The sequence below is a fragment of the Rhinoraja longicauda genome, chromosome 13 (assembly GCF_053455715.1).
Source record: "Rhinoraja longicauda isolate Sanriku21f chromosome 13, sRhiLon1.1, whole genome shotgun sequence".
Lineage (NCBI taxonomy): Eukaryota > Metazoa > Chordata > Chondrichthyes > Rajiformes > Arhynchobatidae > Rhinoraja > Rhinoraja longicauda.
In genome coordinates, this window is record NC_135965.1 from 34,782,720 (window position 1) to 34,795,827 (window position 13,108).

At 44.3% G+C, this 13,108-nt stretch overlaps 1 protein-coding gene across 5 annotated transcripts in view; it reads right to left on the bottom strand.

The window, feature by feature from the left end:
- Positions 1 to 13,108, bottom strand: part of LOC144599632 (ephrin type-A receptor 3-like) — a 319,324-nt gene that overhangs the window by 265,353 nt on the left and 40,863 nt on the right. For 2 of the 5 annotated variants that reach the window (XM_078410762.1, XM_078410758.1), the window contains exon 1: positions 10,778 to 11,037. In XM_078410762.1, coding sequence (XP_078266888.1) covers positions 10,778 to 10,859 — 82 coding nt within the window. In that variant the 5' untranslated portion in view covers positions 10,860 to 11,037. Of the gene's footprint in view, positions 1 to 10,777; positions 11,038 to 11,115; positions 11,163 to 11,279; positions 11,297 to 13,108 lie in introns of those variants that run through there. The other 3 variants (XM_078410761.1, XM_078410759.1, XM_078410760.1) reach the window with 3 other exon arrangements.

The window sequence follows — 13,108 nt, forward strand, 5'->3', positions numbered from 1 at the left end:
TACTTTTAAGTGCAGGCCTGATTATAATGCCTTACCAATGCCTTACCAGGCTATTAAACACCACCTAAGTTCCAAACTACATCGATTTTGGGACATTGCTTTTGTCTTTACACTATTATCGTTTTTTTAACCATATACTGTAGTGCTTTTTTGTTGTTTATTATGATGTACTATATTAAGATATCTGTTTTGCTGCTGCATGTATGAATTTCATTGTTCTGTTTCAAGGCATGTGACAATAAAGCATAAGATAGACACAGAAAGCTGGAGTAACTCAGCAGGACATGCAGCATCTCTGGAGAGAAGAACTGGGTGACGTTTCGGGTCGAGACCCTTCTTCAGACTGATTAGGGATAAAGGAAACGAGAGAAATAGGCGATGATGTAGAGAGATAAAGAACAATGAGTGAAAGATATGCAAAAAAGTAATAATGATAAAGGAAACAGGCCATTGTTATTAGGTGAAAATGAGAAGCTAGTGCGACTTGGGTGGCAGAGGGCTAGAGAGAGAGAGAGGGAATGCTGGGGCTACCTGAAGTGAGAGAAATCAAATTCATACCACTGGGCTGTACGCTGCCCAAGCGAAATATGAGATGCTGTTCCTCCAATTTGTGTTTAGCCTCACTCTGACAATGGAGGAGACCTAGGGCAGAAAGGTTTGTGTGGGAATGGGAAGGAGAAGGAGAATTAAAGTGTTTAGCAACCAGGAGATCAGGTTGGTTCACGCGGGCTGTGCGAAGGTATTCAGCGAAACGATTGCCCAGTCTGTGTTTGGTCTCGCCGATGTAAAAGAGTCCACATCTTGAATAACGGATACAGTAGATGAGGTTGGCGGAGGTGCAACATGTAACCTAAGAATAAAACATTCTTGACTCTTGAAATGTGATGGCCAGTTTGAATGTGGCAAACTCCAATAAACAACAACGTGCAAGCCCTCAGTAGTGTGATTATAAAATAGGCCAAGACATAGCTCCCACCCTACTTTGCAGTGTGTCCATACAATCATTAATGCGTTTTTGAAGGCAGATGGGTGCTGGTTTAAATTGAATTTAATTCACCTTTAGCATGACAACCAATGGTTTCAATGGTGCTTTATTTGGCAGATCTGCAACTGCACAGTGAATTTATTTTTGCACTTTAACACTTGCTGGCACCACCATGTTTTGGTGCCATTTCCAAAGTCCAGTCCGTTCGATCTACTAGAGCAGTTCCCAATCCTGGCAAGCCCCAGGCTCCTGCAGGGCCTCCTCCGTTACCTTCCACCTGCCCAAATCGTCAACCGACATCCCTCACCCCTCCCTGCCATCTTTGTGTCCCGGGTGCGCCTCTTGCAGCCAGCCTCGAAAGCCTTGGGCCATTACCCCGGTTCACCCTCCTGCCAGCCCTTGCTCCTCGCGTTCGACGTCTCCAGCAGCTCCACCCACTACCACGGTCTGCCGAACCCTCGGGTCTTTGACTCCCTCCAACAGACTCCCTCCAACAGCCAATGGGCTTCCAGACTTCAAACAAGGTCTTGTTTAAAGCAGTGCTTCTGATAATGCAGCATTCTCTTGGGACTGCAATAAAGCATCAGTCTAGATTTTCCTTTCAAACCCCCCCCCCCCAAAACTGGAATTTGAACATTTTGTCTTCTCACTCAAAGGCCACTGGAGCTGACACTTTGAATATTGGGACAAGATGTTAAGCTTAAATCCACAATTCTATTCACTTGAATCTCCTCTCAAATTGCTCATATTAACTATACATATTAAAAGATTACCAAGGCTAAAAACAGGCATTAATGGAAGCCTAGCTAAGCTTTTACTAAGCTTGCCCCACTATGTGTGTGACTTCTTATAGTTGACACGCTCGTCCCATCTGAAAAGACTCCCAATTACTCCAAAAGGGAATCAATGAAGACCACACTCACATAGTACCCTGCAAAGAAAATGCCATGCTAATTATAATACAAACACATTCAGAAATCCCTGTTTGAAAAACTTGTGGGCCACAATGCAGGTCAAATTCATTTAGCAAACTACACCTGTTATTCAGCCCAAACCATAGAATTTCCATTCCCCACAGCAGGCTGCCCTTTGCAGGCACAGAGTTATCCAATTAGAGATAATTAGTGTTGGATTAACATTTTCTATGGGGTGTTCATTGGGGAATGAATTGAAACTGCCCAAACTCATTTCACTTATGATCTGAAAAGCTGCTGTTAGACAGCTGAGAAAAGAATGCAATCAATCGAGGTTGCACTCAAACCCAGTCCCAAGAAGCAAAAAGATATTTCCTAACCCACTACCTCATGGCTGCCAATATCCAGTCAATGTGTGGTGAAAGACACTAGATAGTTTATTTCCTATAACTTTTTTTAAAATGTCAATTTGACCAAGTCTTAATCCTGAACCATACCATTAGGGAGGGCAATATTTGGCTTTTTCCTTCAATTCTCTTCTTTGTTCATTTCCAGCAACTTGATACATTTACAGTAATCATGCAGACCCAGTCCCACCCCACCTTGGTCACGCTCTTAGTCCATTCCTATCATCGACAAAAAGGTACAAGAACCTGAGAACAGATTCTTCCCATCAACCAGACTTTTGAAACACCCTACATGACCTTACCTACAACCCAATCTCAGCCCCAAACTACTATAGACTTTGTACAGGAAGGAACTGCAGATGCTGGTTTACACCGAAGAGAGACACAAAATGCTGGAGTAACTCAGCGGGACAGGCAGCATCTCTGGAGAGAAGGAATGGGTGACGTTTCGGGTTGAGACCCTTGGTTACTCTACGTACTTTGACTTGCACTATTGTGGTCTAGTAACCGAGCATAATTGATACTTTGTGTTGTGTATTATATATTTATTTGTTGTGTTGGGGCGTTAATGTGCCTGTAAAGCTGCAATGAGTAAGAATTTCGTTGCTCTGTTCCCAATGCCTATGAACTGATCTCCCGGTGGCCCAGCACTTTAACTCCCCCTCCCATTCCCAGTCTGACCTCTCTGTCATGGGCCTCCTCCAGTGCCATAGTGAGGCCTGCCGGAAATTGGAGGAGCAGCACCTCATATTTCACCTGGGCAGTTTGCGGCCCGGTGGTATGAACGTCGACTTCTCCAACTTCAGATAGCTCCTCTGTCCCTCCCTTCCCCTCCTCCTTCCCAGATCTCCCTCCTTCTTCCTGTCTCCACCTATATCCTTCCTTTGTCCCACCCCCGACATCAGTCTGAAGAAGGTTCTCGACCCGAAACGTCACCCATTCCTTCTCTCCCGAGATGCTGCCTGACCTGCTGAGTTACTCCAGCATTTTGTGAATACATCCTTGAGTCTTGATGCACTGAGCCAAGAAGCAAGTAAAGTTGTTCACTGTAGTGATCTTTTGGGTGGCATGGATAAGCATTTGATCTGTACCTAAGCAATGTTGATGAAAATTTACACTGGCAGTACTTATGGTTCCTGCCCCAGTTTGAGCACATCCACTGGCACTGGTCCAAGCATCTCAGTATTTCTCTCAATGCTCAGATTCAGTCCTTGATGTAGTATTGAAAAGGTGAACAGAAAACACATCACAGCAAGACTTGTGGTTCTTATTAAATACAGTATTTCTATTCATAAGGGAGTCACTTAAAAGAGAACAGCATGTATCAGAGTTCAAAGCACTTCAAATATTGAACGATAAGCTGCTGGACATGGGCAAATTTGCACTACCTGGCCCAATACACCACCTCGTTTATCCTTTTTTCAGAAATGATGCATTTGAAATCACCTAACATATATTCCTGATCTTACAGAGCAAAATATGTCTAACTGAAAGAATTGATCTTGAAATATAGAACATAGAAAAATAAGTGAAGGAGTAGGCCATTCGGCCCCTCGAGCCAGCACTGCCATTCAATATGATCATGGCTAATCATCTAAAATCAGTACCCCATTCTGGCTTTTTCCCCCATAATCCCTTAATTCCTTTAGCCCTAAAAGCTAAATCTAACTCTCTCTTGAAAATATCCAGTCAATTGGCCTCCACTGCCTTCTGTGGCAGAGAATTCCACAGATTCACATCTCTCTGGGTGAAAAGGTTTTACCTCATCTCAATCCTAAATGGCCTACCCCTTATTCTTAAACTGTGACCCCTGGTTCATGATTCCCCCAACATTGGGAACATTTTGTCTGCATCTAGTCTGTCCAATCTTTTAGGAATTTTATATGTTTCTCTAAGATCTCCTCTCATCCTTCTAAATTCCAGTGAATACAAGCCGAATCAACCCATTCTTTCATCATTTGTCAGCCCACTATTCCGGGAATTAACCTGGTGAACCTACACTGTTCTTCCTCAATAACAATAATGTCCTTCCTCAAATTAGGAGACCAAAATTGCACAAAATACTCAAGGTGCAGTCTCACCAGGACACTGTACAACTGCAGTAGGACCTCCTTGCTCCGAAACACAAATCCTCTTGCAATGAAGGTCAACATGCCATTAGCTTCCTTCACTGCCTGCCGTACCTGCATGCTTACTTTCAGTGACTGATGTACAAGCACACCCAGGTCTCATTGCACCTCCCCTTTTCCTCATCTGACATCATTCAGAAAATAATCTGCCTTCCTGTTCTTGCCACCTCACATCTATCCACATTATACTGCATCTGCCCACTCACCCACCCTATCAAAATCACCCTGCAGCCTCATAGCATCTCCTCGCAGCTCACACCGCCACTCAGCTTTGTGTCATCCGCAAACATGGAGATGTTACATTTAATCTGCATTCGTCTGGAAGAAGCAATAAAAAGTCCCAACCCTCACCCCATTAGTTGGTGGGTTTCATTTTCCCCGACAGCTCAACAGGGAATTGTGTTGCACTGTGTAGACACACGGGCCATTTTCCCAACCCTTGTCCCTCAAGAGCACCACCTCCTTCGTAATACAACGGCAGCCCTGCCTTCAAGTGCCTAAACCCGATTCTCAGCAAATTGCTCCCCAAATTGCACTCCCTCTGTGTCTTTTCACTTAAACCCTGACTTTGGCCCAACATTTTAATCACCCATTCCCAACTTCTTCCACTCACTTATTGTCTGGCTGTCCTCACTCATGTGTGATGCAGCCCATGATGTCTTGCCATTCAATAGAAAATGGATGTTGTTTGTGACCAAAAATGTAACCATCATTATCAATGATGATAATGTAACCATCATTATCAATTATGATATTTTGACATCAGAAAGATCGATGCTTAATTTTATTGGAGTTCATGTGGGATTGGGAGGACAGAGCAGTGACTGAATGAAGAAAAAGAGCAGATGAATTGGAAATGTATTGACTATAATGATTACTTCAGATGAAGTGATTGCTCCAGATTGCATGGAAATTCTTTTGGTGACGTGGTCCTTCCAAGAACCCTCCCTGCTGTCGATCTTTGCCCGTATAAAACCGGAGGACACTTGGGAAAGAGACTGTAAATTCAAGTGAGCAAAAAAAATAAAGGGAAATTGAAATATAGATGAACACATTAAGATGGGCATAAAATCACAAGAACAAACAAAGGTCAATTTGTGAAACAAGGAGTAAAATAGGAAGATTTCTCACAAGGTCTTTGTAAGTAGAAGCATTGGCCAATTTTTAAAGTGGAATGTACAGACTCCAACTCCCAGACACATTGTGATCATCATTCCAACAAGAATGCCATAAACAGTCAAGTTAAAACAGGAGTAAAGATAACCCCAAATTCCCGTTCCTCATTGTTACAGAATACGACGGTACAGTGGCACAGCTAGTAGGATTCAAAATTTCATCACTGATAATCCTCCAGGAAAGATGGCCATATATATCTGCAATTTTTTGTCATTTAGGTTCGGTTAGAAGGTCAGACCAGGGTGTGTACTTCTGCATCATCTATGTCAGTGCTCCGTCCATTAAAGTCACCAGACAATGACAAGTGTGAACAATGAGGCTGGGCAGTGAAGCAACCGACATCCATCCAAGCGAGAGTTAGTCACACAAAAACAAACTCAGGCAGTACCGTTACCTCACGGCCCCAGACACCTGCGTTCGCTCTCTGTGTGAAGAAAGCCAATGGAATGTTGGCCTTCATAACAAGAGGAGTTGAGTATAGGAGCAAAGAGGTCCTTCTACAGTTGTACCGGGCCCTGGTGAGACCGCACCTGGAGTACTGTGTGCAGTTTTGGTCTCCAAATTTGAGGAAGGATATTCTTGCTATGGAGGGCGTGCAGCGTAGGTTCACTAGGTTAATTCCCGGAATGGCGGGACTGTCGTATGTTGAAAGGCTGGAGCGATTGGGCTTGTATACACTGGAATTTAGAAGGATGAGGGGGGATCTTATTGAAACATATAAGATAATTAGGGGATTGGACACATTAGAGGCAGGAAACATGTTCCCAATGTTGGGGGAGTCCAGAACAAGGGGCCAGAGTTTAAGAATAAGGGGTAGGCTATTTAGAACGGAGATGAGGAAGAACTTTTTCAGTCAGAGAGTGGTGAAGGTGTGGAATTCTCTGCCTCAGAAGGCAGTGGAGGCCAGTTCGTTGGATGCTTTCAAGAGAGAGCTGGATAGAGCTCTTAAGGATAGCGGAGTGAGGGGGTATGGGGAGAAGGCAGGAACGGGGTACTGATTGAGAGTGATCAGCCATGATCGCATTGAATGGCGGTGCTGGCTCGAAGGGCTGAATGGCCTACTCCTGCACCTATTGTCTATTGTCTATTGCACGTTGTCCCTGTAGCTGTATGGATTTCCCCCATTTTGTTTCCCTCCCATGATCCAAAGGCATACTGCGAGGTTACTTGGCCATGGTTAATTACCCATCAATGGAGATTGGTGGCAAATGAATCAAAGCTTAATTTATGAGAGGCAAGGGAAATAGGTTACAGTCAACCGTTTAGTTTATTGTCTTGTGTACCGAGGTACAGTACAATGCTTTTGTTGCGTGCTAACCAGTCAGTGGAAAGACTATATATGATTACAATCAAGCTATTCACAGTGTACAGATATATAAGGGAATACCGTTTAATGCAAGTTAGAGCCAGTACAGTCTGATCAAACATGATCACGGGGGGGGGGGGGGGGGGGGGGGAGGGGAGAGAGATTGTAGTTCAAGACTGCTCTCTAGCAGGAAGAGTGAGAATAGGATTGCTTTGCAAGAAAGATGCTGTGGTGAATAGTCTGCTTCTATACTATAATTGACGTGGTTTTTTTTATCCATGTGGTTCAATAACACATGAAGAGAACTAATATTGTTTGTAAAGGCTAGCCAACAAAACATAAGGCCAGTTGTACCCTTGACTGTTCAACACATTATGTGTTATGAAGCATTAAGAAACATTCATAATTATCCATATGAGCAACAGATGCACAAACCGCACTTGAAGTCCAAGTTGGCACTTCAGCCAACACAAGATGTAAGCATTATTACTTGGCTGAAATATTAAAAGGCCAAATCTAAACGTCTGTCCCTTGGGTGGACAATTAAGCACAATACCATTTTGGAGTAGAACAAGGAGTCCTTCCTGATGTCTTGGCCAATATTTATCCCCATGACAACATCACCCAAACAAACCACCTGCTCCCTGCCTTGATGCCATTTGTGAATCCCCCTGTTTGAAATAAGTGGCTGCCAAGCAAAGCAATTGCACTTCACAAAGCTTGAAAAGCACCATAAAAAAACGTTTATTCTTTTTTCCCCGCATTTGTAGACAATTATTGTGTCACTGGTTAGTTTGCCTTTAAGTGGTCTGGTCCATTCATACCAAATCAGCAAGTACACAGTTCCCATAAAGTGGCATGCTTGCCTTCATCATTAAGTGCATTGAGTGCAGGAACTGGACATCACGCTACAGGTATACAAGATGTTGATGAGATCACATTTGGAGCATTGCACGAGGCTCTGGTTGCCTGCTATAGGAAGAATGTCATTAAGTTGAAAAAGATGCAGGAAAAAATCACCAGGATTTTACCATAACTTGAGGGTTGAGTTACAAGGGTGGGCTGGGACCTTTTTTTCCCCTGGAGAATAGGAGGGTGAGTGGTGAACTTATGATGGTCTATAAAATCATGAGAAGCATAGATAAGATGAATAGTTACAGTCTCTCTCAACTCTACCACCAATAAAGATGTCTAGAACAAGAGGGAATAGGTTTAAGGCAAGAGGAGATTTTTTTAAAAAAGTGATCCGAGGGTCAATTTCTTCACAGAGGAGGGGCATATATGGAATAAGTACTCAAAGGAAGTTGCAGAGGAAGGCACAATGTCAATGTCTAAAAAGACATTTAGACAGGTACATGTATAGGAAAGGGTAATTGAGATATGGATCACATGCAAGTGAATTGGGCCAAAGGACTTGTTTCTGTCCTGTATGATAGTATGACTCTAAACAGGATAAATTCTCGCTGTACAGTAGAGCACAACCTGGGGCTGTGATCCTTTTGGTTTTACTGTCAGCTGCTGATCACTAGGATCTGGAACAGACTAGGCATTTGGAACTGACCCCAAGAGATCGTGCGCGAATGCAAATCCCAACGAGAGTCCACGTCCATTGGACAGGAGTGTCAAATGTTGGGATCAAAGCCCAGTGAAGTCACCCACTTGCCAGTTCTCATTCTATGGGTTAACTGACTGAAAATGTTCTTTTTGTTCTTAAAATGCGTGACAATAAATGAGACATAGTGTGAAAGTAGAGCATGTCCCGTTGAGCTGGAATTGACCTCCTCCTCCTCCTCCTCCACCATCACGTCCTTTACAGAGAGCACGACCCAGACCGCGGACGCATCACAACCTTTGTCCTGTATTTACATGGATGCTGGAGGCTGCAGAGTTGCACTGTTCTTGTGAAATGATGCATCCCCAATGTGTCAGAAGGCACTGAAAAAGGCTGATTTACTGGAACCTAACAGCTCCCAAGTACCATTCACAGTGATGGGTAACAACTGCCAAGCACAGACTACTTTCGCACATCACTGACCCGGATTGTTCACCCTAAGATTTAGAGGCATTGCAGCAATTGGTTTTATTCAGGAACAAAATAGGACCAGTTATTCAGAAATAGGAGTTGGGGTTGTGGGGGGGAGGAGGAGGAGATAGAGAATCCGGCTGCATACCTTGCTGCCGTTCACTATTTTATTGGATCATGGACACAACAAATGGTTTTAGCGTCCCTGACTTGGTGAACCGGTCCTGCTGAGCCGGATGGTCACAACGCATAGATCAACTTGCACTTTACCCTGTCTAAAACTGTTACAATTGTTTTGTTGGGTTGCTGTTGTCTAAATTACTTAAATTATTGCATCGTATGGGAGGTGCATTCCCAATCTCGTTGTACCCCTGGGTACAATGACAATAAAGATATATTGTATTGTATTGTATTGTTGTGTTTAGAAAATGATCCAGAATCAGGAATCACTGAGGCTTCAAACTAACAAATGCTATCTGCTGCCCCCTACTGGAGTGTGGACGCAGGATGAGATTGCATCGCACTTGACCTACTAGGCGGGAAGGTGAGTGGTCCTTGGCTAATATGGCACACAGCTATCTATCTGCTGGACCCATCTTCTTCAGGCATGGATATTTGGAGAACACTAAGAAAGGAAGAAAAGGCGAACGCTTTCAAAAGCGTAATTCGAGATAAATCTGTTCCCGCCATTTGTCCAACATAATTAACGAGGTCTGTCGTTTTCAGACCACAGAGCCGCAAGAACTGGCCTCTCCCGAGCCGTCCTTTGGGTGCGCCATCAATAAAACACGTACCTTAACAGTGTTTGGCATAGAAAGTTCATACAGTCTAAATCTGAGAAGATACGTTGAAAAAATATATATGCTCTATAACATTGAATGCAAAGAGGCACTGTTGCTTTGAGAGAGAGAGAGAAAGAGAGAGAGAGAGAGAGAGAGAGAGAGAGAGAGAGAGAGAGAGAGAGAGAGAAAAAAGAGGAAAAGAGAAGGGAAAATAATCAAAGTGTTTAAAACTCTGTAATTCAGGTTGCAAAACTGATTGTAACCTGTGGTGGGAGAAGGCGAGGGGGTGAGGAACAGACCGCCACCTTGTGACTGCAGACATTTGTGCGGTTTCGCTGGCAGAAAAGAGACAAGATAACACACAGGCTGGATGGCTGTGCAGTCAGGCAAGTGGGTGCATCTCACCAGGTACAGACTGTGCAACGCCCACCCGCCCAATCTCACCAAATACTTTGTATCCAACGGAATACTTCCACTGATTACAACACAGCTCGTAGCGTTGACTGCGTACACTGACCTAAATTCTACCCAATGATGCACATGCCACATCTCAAAGCTACTGTCGCCACTGAGCACAAGGCTAATCGTTAACAAGATCCCAGGTGATGCTGTTAAGTTGTATCCATGGCCACATAACTGTGTGGGTAAATATGATCTGTTTATGGCTCTACTCAAGTGAAATGACCCACAGACTTCCTGCCTCCTTGCCCCATCCCCAAGGTGATTTTTTTCACCAGCTTCTCCCAAACTTTCAGTTCTACCAACCAATTACTAGCAATGCAAGGTTATCCTAATAACCCACTTCGCATCTATCCCTCAAAAACGGAGAAGCCGCTTAAAACAACACGGGGGGCGGGGGGGGCACTAGCTATTTCGCAGACCCGTTTTTGTTTTCTAATTACTTAGCGAGATATTAAGCGTGCAGAGTTTTCTCCCCGGATAATTATGGCTGAGTTTACGTTTCAGCTCATGGAAGAGAATGCCAAAGTCCTTGTCATTAACTTTCTCCTCCTCCTCCTCCTCCTCCTCTCCCCTCAATGTAACGGCCAACTTACCCTCGTTGGCTGGGTAATTCCGGGCGGCATTGCTGGCAAGGATGAAGTGGAGTAAAGGATAAATCCATCGGTGGAGAGCCATTTTAGTCCGCCAGAGCCTGCATCCCTTCTTTAAAGTTGCTGAGCTCTTAATATAAAGAGAAAGAGAGAGAGAGAGAGAGATGAGAGCTGAGGAACTGCAGAAGGAGGCACCCAGTAACGTATCCACTGTCAATCACACTGCAGCGAGCAAAGCTGCCTTATTCGACTCCCACCTTAAAGGGGCATCACACTCACTCACTCACTCACTCTCCCCCCCCCCCCCCACCCCCAGCATCGCCTCCACAACCGTGGGGAACCTTGCAGCGGCGTCTGGGTTTCACAAAACGCTGTGCATGCTTAAGGAAAAGCGAGATAAGTACACGGAAGAAGGAAGGGGGAGAAAAACAGGACTCAGTGAAACCGCGAGTTGAAATAGAAGACATACGTGGGGGGGGGGGGGGGGGGGGGGGTAACCTCTAACATAGAACTGGTGGAGCGCTGTGGTGTCAATCCAATGCGATTCTACGCAGTTGGCTGGTGATCGTGTAAATTATTCAATACATGGGTCCTCATTCGCAGCCTTAAGTTTTGTTTTCATTTGGATCCTCTATTCCGTGGGGAGTGACTACCAAACGTGTGTCGTTCACCGTTCCCCAGCGCTAATAACTAATGTTGCAATGTTAAAACCCACTCAAGAAATAATCATCTTTTAGACTGATTTACAAATAGATTGTCTTTTTTTTTGCGTGATTACCTTTGCCGGAATATTGGAATATACCGAAGACCCGGTATTATAATTCACGCCATTCCTAGAGTTCCCGACAGGTCGTTAAAGTGATAAAAAAAAACATGCAGGCTGAATCTTTACACCAGAAGTTGTGTTTTCGGGTGATCAGCGTCCCTTTAAGTCTGAAGAAGGGTTTCGACCCGAAACGTCACCCATTCCTTCTCTCCAGTTGTTACTACAGCATTTCGTGTCTATCCTTTAGATAGGCACATGGACATAGGCACTCTCTCGCTTTGCATGTGCGAGCATCTCCGTCTTGATTGACCTGCGACTACTTTACTTGAAGCATTCCCATGTATTTTGACTTAACAGACTCCGGGAGAAATTAACCCTAAAAGGCGCTCCCGCTCATCGCACAATGTCTGTCTGGAAAATCAATTGACATCACAGCTTTCCAGTAAAAGAACCGTTAGTGTCTGTTTCAGTACCTTTTTCAGGAAGTATGTTTGGGGATAAATATTGGGAGCAACCAAACCGCTCTATGGGACAAAAGTAAACGTAGTTTTGCAGCATTTTTACACAATGTGAAATCCTAAAGACTTTTGCAGATTTTATTGTAAGGATAGTTGCTATTATAACGGAGCCTCGGTTCAAAAATTCGGTGGTCTCCCCCCGATACTCCAATATATTTGTATTGATACAGCAGATGCTGGGGGGTTTTCAAAGCCACAAAGTAGCGGGTCCGGCAGCATCTCTGGAGAACGTGGACGGGACTCTTCAGACTATTTTAAATACAAGTGCCACAAGGGTGGGACTTGACCTCAACCTTCACGCCCCAGGAGACTGACGCCACAGCTGACACGATGTAGTGGGTTTGCATCCCCAATCATATTTTTTTTTAAAATAGAGTTTGTAACGACTAACCCTCTAAAGTGGAATAAGGGTAGTAATGAGTCGTTCGATGTTAGTTTTAAATGACCTTGGAAATATCCTGTGTTTGAGTCCACGGAACGCGTGAAGTTGTACCATCCCTGTTGCAAGTTCCCGAGCGAGGATCGTCCTTGTTTCCCTCTGGGACATGTTTTTTTGGCAGCGTGTGTTATGTGTATCTGGCAGAGCGCCAGTTTTGTGATCATTATTATAGGAGGGGGGGAAATCCGGCACACTCTCTGCACGGTGCCCACTGACCTTGATCCAAAGCTGTTGCATTTGATGCGACGCGGTTTATTTTCTGTCATTTCAACAAATAAAATCTTCTAAGCCGTTTTAAAAAGCCACCCGCAAACGCCGCCTCTTGGGTTAAGCGCAGCTTTGGGGGATATCGGAGTTCTCACAGACGGGGCAATAAACCGTGCACATTCTAACGTGGTGCGATGAAATAGGACGGATTAAAACACCTGTGTCTGTGTCTCTGTGTGTGTGTGTGTGTGGGGGTAATTGGTGCAAATTGATACTTGAGCTTGCAACACGTGCCTATCGCTCGACTCGACCGATCCACATTCTCCAGAGATGCCGAGTTACTCCAACATTTTGTCTCCTTTTGTGCATTGATCAGTATCTGCAGTTCTTTGTGTCTACCCATT